The following is a 7,971-nucleotide window of genomic DNA, read 5'->3' as shown; positions in this document are numbered from 1 at the left end:
AGGTAACGATTTTCACTCATTCTCAACGCTCAATAGGAAAGTATATGTATCGATTTCTGTATAACGATTTCTATTTTAGCGACAGATTTCTCCTCGGCAACTCGTTAGAGTTAGCACTTCGTTATAATTATATATATATATATATATGGCTTTTACAGTAGCCGGTTAGTAGTAGAACGTCAGTACTGTCGGTCAGTTTGTTGTGCAATGACTTTATGTTATCGCATGAGCTGATGGTAAAGTAACTGGTGGTGTTAACATTATGGCGTAACTTATAGTTCCTTGGTCCTTTACTATCAGTTTAATAAACAGTGATTCATTCTTCATGCACGCTTGTATCAAGAGTAAATAAGTTCCCAAGAGCGTGCAGCTCTGATTATGGAGTTTTGGACGGCTTAAACTCCCATCACGTGTGCTAGATATATTTTTCAATACATACAAAGGAAGGTTAGAGGTTGTGCAGTCGGAATATCCGCCAGGGTCACAGAATAAAAAGAAAGCTGACAGGATCGCTTTTCTAAATGCTGATGACTCCATAAGCTGAATAGGTTTCGGTCAGGGAGTATTTTTTTCATTACTCCGACGCTCACTGAAACTGAGCTGAGAGTTGTCGTCGTCGACCGACCCCATAGAAAGAGTATCCAAAATAGCAGCACACTCTTGCTGGTATGATGTGGGCTGCAAACTGTTGCTATACACAACCTCTCTTACAGGCACAATAAATAGTTATAATGAAAATTATTCCCGTAGCTATGCAAAATACATTACATGCTTTAGTAACGCTTGGCACTAGCCAGGGTGCACACAGTTTTAAATTCCCAAGAGTTCCACAAAATTTCAACTCAGAGCTCTTTAAAAAAAACCACAACAATATAATACGGACAGAGGTACGTAGGTAAGCAGCAGCATGATTGTTAGTTATCCAGTCCAATGAAATAGAGATATGGCAAGACAACACTGTAATAGGGCTTGAAAGTGCTACGTCACAGCATAGCAACAATTTTCAAAAATTCAAAAACTGGATCCACTTGGATCCAGTTTTTGTATGGATCCAAGCACATTTCAAGCCGGCTTAATCACAGCAAGGTGATGTGGCCAGTGAAACTGACTGATTTGGCTACTGGGGGCGGGGTTACAACTGGTGGCGAAGTAAAAGTCACCCCTGCATACGACATGAGTGGGCTGCTATGCACCCACATACTGAGGCAATAGCAAAGTCACACCTTAGAGGATCCAAAATAGAAATCTGATGTCAACTTACTACTCCCTGGCCGTTTTTGACGTCATCACTTTCAAGCCCTATACCGCTCATAGTCATACAGCACCCTCTTCCTACATGTACATGACTGTATAATTATTATTATAAAGAAGCCTTGCTTGGTAGTTTAACATGTTTTTCGACTTTGACAGCATGTTACAAGGCGAGGACGCGTAGTGCTCCTGACTACAATCGGTTGGCAGAGTCCCGGTTCCCAATATGGTTCAAATCGTCACAAGACCGGGACTCTGCCAATCGGGTTATGGTTGAACTTGTAGTCAGGAGCACTACGCGTCCTCGCCTTGTAACAAGTTACATGCTGCCAAAACCGAAAAACATGATAATAATAATAATTATTTTGACTGGTACGTCTTGTAGTACATGTGATCATGTCACGTGAAGTCCTCGTGCATGCAAGACTGCCCAATGCTGGATTTTCGGCCTGCTCAAGATCTAAGGTCTCATGACTCTCTCAATAGTGTATGCATATTGATACACAAGAAAGCAACCCCTCCTTGCTAGCCGCTGTGCGCGCATGGGTAATTCGATCACAAGGGCAAGTTCAGCGGTGAAGCGGACAACGAATAGTATTGGTTGTGTTGACCCATTTGCCATTCTAGGCGTGAGTGTGTGGGCATTGCTTGTATGGCATTAGTATCCCTTCAGTCAGTGTACACCTCCACTGTTTAAAATGAAGCCGCGGGCATTCATGGCAATGCTGTTGGCAGGAATCGCCTTCTTTCCTTCAGCTCCTGTCGGCGCAAGAAACATTCTAAGAGGAGAGATTAGACGCCCCGGATTTGGATATGGAGAAGGGAATCATTTCGAGAAGGAGCGAGGTGAGAGAGTACATTCCGGGAGACACGGGCACGCTGGAATGAATGGGATTGCCCACGATCAGGGGCCTGCATCGGGATTCAATATTTCATTCACTGATCGCACCAAATCCCTGGAGATTTTCGAAGAGGGGAATGAGCACCTCACAACCGGAGGGAGTTCGTCCTGTGCGCGACCCGACCATCTAGCCTACAATTTCACGCTGCCGGACTGCAACGGTTGCCGAGGGTTACGCATCACCCTGGACAACAAGAACGCGACCTGTGCAAGCAGCGCCAGCATCTCCACGGGTCATCTGGCTTCAGCGGTTTACTACAGCTACGGGGACTTCGAGATCTACGCGAGAACAGGCCATTCGCCAAGCGGCGGTGATCCACCTCAAAACGTGTTCACGTGTTTTTCGGCATACACGTTCGGACGCAGTCGAGACGGCGTACATAACGAGATAGCCCTATGCTGGCCTGGTGATGATCCGGGCACAATACACATGGGTCACTGGAACGGCAAGAATGGGGATCACGAGCATAGAACCGATCTCAAGCTGGGCTTCGATGCATCCGCTGGCTACCACCGGTACAAGTTTCAGTGGCGACGGGATAGCATTACCTACTTCATTGACGGAACGGAAGTGCACAGAAGCGACGGGGATACGATGCCATTCGAGAACCTTAGCATGAGAATCATTCTGCGACCAGACAATAAACCCAGCACATATGAAGGAGACGCATTCATGACGGTCAGGTTCGCGTCTTACGTTCCAGAGCCACCCAGCAACGCCGAGCGGCAGTCACGTCAGCTATACGACTGGGAGAGGTCCTAACAGGCAGCGTCCATACACGAAAGAAAACAACTTTAACCATCGTCTCTTATTTCGTATACGCACCATTACAAGCACGGTTCTCAACATGCCACATAGTGTGTCCTTCGCCTTATACCATGCTGTGGATTGTCCGCACACATTGATATCGTTTAACCGTGCAAAATTGGTTGTGGGGTGATAGAGCACGCCGATGTATTCATTACACTGACGGTATCCCAACTCCTTAATTACCAGATTTTGTATGTCTCGATCTATTTCCTTACCCTATCCTCGATTAACTGCTCCCTCTACATAAAGTGGTCATTTCATTCTTCTTGCAGGATATCCCCTCGACAGGCCCAAAGCCTTTGGGAAATCCTTAAATATAATAAAATACAAATACAAGTACAAAATAGAACTAGAGAAGAGAAGTAATATCCATCAACACGAGAAATATGTGACCTTGTGCACACATAGAAGGAATGGCGGTGCAGCAATATTACTGAAATAACAAGCTCTTTTCCGACTGGATGAAATAGAAAAATAGACATCATGTTTATTAAAAGTCAGGGGATATATTTTGTTAACTCGGCTGGTAACCAAGGTAACGAGATCTTAATAATTATACAATCAGATTGTTCGACAACAAGGTGGTGGAGTGTTATTCTTTACTAGTAACTTATTAGTCCTTTCTCTTTACTTATAATATCGGCTCACCATCCGAGTTTAGCACACCTGATGAGCCGTCACCAGCAATACGGCGAAACGTACAATGTATGTCGTGTGAAACTACTTGTCCATCGTGGCTACGTCAACATTGAGTTTAGTAAGATACCGTAGTGACGTTCGGTTTTTAACAGTAACTGTTCGTCTTCGATTGGCTTCCCCTTTATGCATTTTTACATACTTTTGAGCCTCCCAAGTTGGATGGCCTTGCGTCGTCGAGTTGTAATTAGACCGGGTTGTCCAATGGTCTTTGCCACACCAGACTGGCTACGAGTGGCAGCCGGTGTACGCCAGTGGCTCGAGAAGATCGACAGCTAGGGCTACAAACGATTCCTGCGCCTGTACCTGGATCACTTTCAGGCACCCACCTGGAGCCGATGTTAGTCTCGTCATCATCAACCTATAACGTTCGACATTCGTTGTCGCCGAGGGACCTTTGTTGCGTCTGCAGCCACCTTCATCATGAAGTATTCTGTTCTCGAGGTTCGTGGTTTCTCGTAAAAAAAGAAAGGAAAAACCAAGCTCGAATCTTCGTGGCGCATCTCTTCCCCTCATTGGAACTTTCCGCACCCGAGCCTTCCAAGTTGGAAGGTTGTTGGTTTACGCTTCGTGGATGTGTTGGAGGCAGGTGTCAGGTCGTCGAATGTCTCAATATCCTTGTCAGTTGTTGTGCCTTGTTGTCGCACTATCTGACTGTGCAAAATCTCGTTACTGTGGTGGACTGTCAGTCATAACTAATAATACATTCTCTCTACCCTAATCTCTATCTCTCTCACTCCCCCTTTCTCTCTGCCGTGTTAGTGACCTGTTGCTCGTGCATGCATGACTGAACAACCCAGACCACTCTAACTAAGCGTCAGGGCATTGTTGTATCGCTAAAATACCTATACAACGAACAAGAAAGACAGAAAGAAGGTTTTCCCAACATTCTACTGTACAGATAAAAGATACAATGAATGAAAACATGTCATCGCCCAAGCCAGTCGCACCTGCTGTGGTTCTGGGTTTGCATGACATTTGTATTGTATTTTCATCCATTGCGTTTCTTTTGCCCGTAAAAGAGGCTTCGCACCTACAAGAGAGGCTTCGCACCTACAAAAGAGAAAGAAAGACATTTCCATCACAGTTGTTTCTGTGTCCATCACCACTTTACATCTCAATAAAACCTTCGTAACATGCCGCCTCAGCTGATTCCGTTTATTGCCAACCTACTGTGGTTAGTCATCGCTCCATGGCGTAGTGATAGATACTCACGCGACAGATATACATTGCTTGAACAGGTTCGAGAAGTTTTCCAGCTTCTAGAGAGAGTAAAGGTCTGATCGTCATGAAATCGTCAAATGGCACATCAGAACTACCAATTCGGTCTCACTCGGAATACGATAACGGGTGGTTCTTGCATCGTTTGTGCCTGGTTTACGAGCTGCCGCGACTCCCTACATTGTCGTGATCTACAGCGCGGACTTGAAGTGCTTAGAAGTCGATGGAATCCTTTCGTTGGGAGCATGCACATTGCGAAAGATAGTGCGTATCTCAAACACAATGCCATCCGAAGTGTAATCCGAAATGTTTCCGTGTTTTCTATGAACAGCTTGGCTGGACGGACCTCTCACACGATGACATACCCGAGGCGCCTCGGTCACTATGTCATCCCTGTTCGTGAGAGTCTGTCACTGCCTCCGTCACATCCTCTGGCCTTGTCGAAGCAACTACCTATGGTCGAGACGTTTCCAGCGAAGCCGAGGATCGAACTTATCGCACATCTCACGCACTTATACAAGAGCAAATGTTTCTCCCAGCGATGGTGCAGGGTATTCAGTTCGTACGTCGGGTGCCACCACATCGCGATAGCGCTACACCTTGCGAGTGGAGTTAGCACGTTCGTTCCACTGAATGAATAGAACGGAATGGGCGCTTCTACCACTCAGACACTACAACCTAGTTTTGAAGGTCGTTTCAATGCTTTTGATCAGGACTTCGTGAAGTTCCACTTCAACCTTATTGCAGAATGTCAGGACTGCCAACAAGGATGATTGACAAGTCCCAGGTCATAGATGTAGTAAACGTTAGCCAGTATTGTTAGACTAATTGTTTTGACCCTGTAAGCACACATTCACACCCGCACAGTATGGCCTGCTTCAGCAAGTCGAGGAGCGCGCTGCTTGCCATTTGTCTGGTGGTGATGTTATGTGGACTTGGCTGTCAGGAAACAGGTACGGCCTAAAAAAGCTTTCTTACTGTCCATGCTGATATTCGCAGGTATTAATCTTCTTGGGTGTTCTGCTAAACTCCAGGCGGACATGTCTGATTTGGGAAAGGTAGTATTGCTTCGAGCGACTCAGCCGGCACAATTTCGAGAGAGGCTGTGCGAAACGCTACCGTTAAAGTGTTGCGTGATGCTGCACGCATATACAAATTTACATGTGTGTCTAAAACTATTGTGGATACTCAGCTGATTTGTGCATGCTCATCGACTGGATGTACATGTATACATTACGTCACACAACATTGGATCGAGTCATACAAAGCATGTACGTGCAGTGCTTTTCCTAGCATAATATCCTGGTACATCTTCTGCATGTAGTATCTCGCATATCCTGGGGCGCTCATGCATCAGCGGCCAATGAAGAAATTCAATAGTTCTTGTGCAGAAGTTCAACCTCCAGAAGTACAATCACTCTTACCACCAAGCCGAATGAACTACACACGAAATGGGTAGATACAATCATAACGCCTTCTGGAAACGGGAGTGGACATGAACACATGGTATACTATTGACTGGTAATGCTATGGAAAGGTTGATAACAATCATTGATATCTTCCTGATGAGATAGGAAGGAGAAAACAGACCCATCACACATTCGCTTCTATAAATAATTGATAACTAGTAGTTATGGGTGACTTCAACACCAGAAGAATGACATAATTTGACTGCTATACTTCCATAGGAATACCGGGGGGGGGGGGGCCGGGTTGACACTGCTTCAGTTTGTGATAGGAAGTTCGAATGAATGCAAAGTGAGGCGTGCGCTGCATGTATATCTTGGGCATAGTGTACCGAAGACGCACCGCAACAGCATAGTGAAGGATTACAAGTACTGGCATCATACCACAAGTAGGTTACTGTTTAGTATCCACACATACAGTTTGTTTGTGTGAATGTCTGTACTTTTCAAGCTGCACAATCTTTCCAGGCGCTTGATGTCGTCAACCACGGTGATGCGATCCTCCACTTCACGCTCAACGCGTCGACTAGCCCGACCGTGCACGTGACGGAGAGGCCTCCCTTCTCCGATGCCAGCTCTCAGGCGAAACCCTACTGGGGCATCACGGGGACAGCGCCAACGTTTCGCCTGATCGTTACCATTCCGAAGATCGTGGCTTCCAAGAAGACCAACGTCTACATGGTGACTGCATGGAACGTTCTTACTGGTGCTACCCTGGCAACCGCCAACCTGACCATGTTAGGTGAGTGAGTGGTCTTCGATCATGATTATCATTACGAGGACTTAGCAAAAACAGAACGATTACGAGAGAGATTGGTTCCATATGCTAGACATCAACCAGGTATAGAGGAAAGAGCTGCCCATGGAAATGAAGACAATATCCAATATTAGACAGTTCATAGACCATGTTAAATGTCATGCCAACGTTGTAGGCTCGCTCGCCTCTTTTGCTATCTTATCTCGCCGCTCTCCACCATGGTCAACATAGTGATACATTTCACCCAGCTGATGCATTATTTTCTTCCGATTATCATCTTCTTTCCTTCATTTTTTTCTTCTCTTGCCATGGCTGGCTAACGCCCCCTCCTTTGCATTGGCTTCTGCCATTGGACGGTGAAATAAATAAAATAAAATAAAATAAAGAGGAAAGAAGGAAAAGCACAGCCACTACTATTCTGATTGTGAACTGCACGCTTTCGCGACCGTAACAAGAAACAAAATGTGCACCCCCCCCTCCCCCCCCCCCAATGAAACCCCCCATTTCCCAACAATTCGTACCACTGCATGTCTTTTGTGGACTCGGATGGAGAGCCAAGGATAAAATATATAGTAAAGAAAAAAGGACCAAGAAACTACAAGTTACGCTATAATTTCCACTAACACCACCAGTTACTAAACAATCAGCTCAGTTGTAGAACGTCAATACCGTCGGTCAGTGTCGTGCAATGTTATCTCATGAGCTGATTGTTTAGTAACCGGTGGTGTTGGTGAACATTATAGCGTAAATTGTACGTTCTTGGTCCTTTTGTCTTTACTGTCTTTTAAATATGACATAATTAAAAGGAGAGTGGTAAATGTTGTTGGGGAAAGGGAAGGCGGGGGGGGGGGGGGGTACATTTTGTAAC

The 7,971-nt window shown here is 45.6% G+C and overlaps 1 protein-coding gene across 1 annotated transcript; it reads left to right on the top strand.

Annotated features, from left to right (window-relative positions):
* Window positions 1-5,440: 5,440 nt before the first annotated feature.
* Window positions 5,441-7,088, top strand: LOC135830399 (immunoglobulin superfamily member 10-like; the record flags this gene model as incomplete). The annotated part of the gene is given in 2 exon segments (XM_065342655.1): window positions 5,441-5,833; window positions 6,798-7,088. Coding segments are annotated over 2 exon segments (376 nt in total), but the record flags the coding sequence as incomplete, so codon positions are not given.
* Between the last annotated feature and the right edge of the window lie 883 nt (window positions 7,089-7,971).

Source organism: Sycon ciliatum, unplaced genomic scaffold (genome assembly GCF_964019385.1).
Source record: "Sycon ciliatum unplaced genomic scaffold, ocSycCili1.1 SCAFFOLD_2524, whole genome shotgun sequence".
NCBI classification, from domain to species: domain Eukaryota; kingdom Metazoa; phylum Porifera; class Calcarea; order Leucosolenida; family Sycettidae; genus Sycon; species Sycon ciliatum.
Note: the sequence above shows the minus strand (reverse complement) of the source record. Positions and strands in the feature narration are given on the sequence as shown.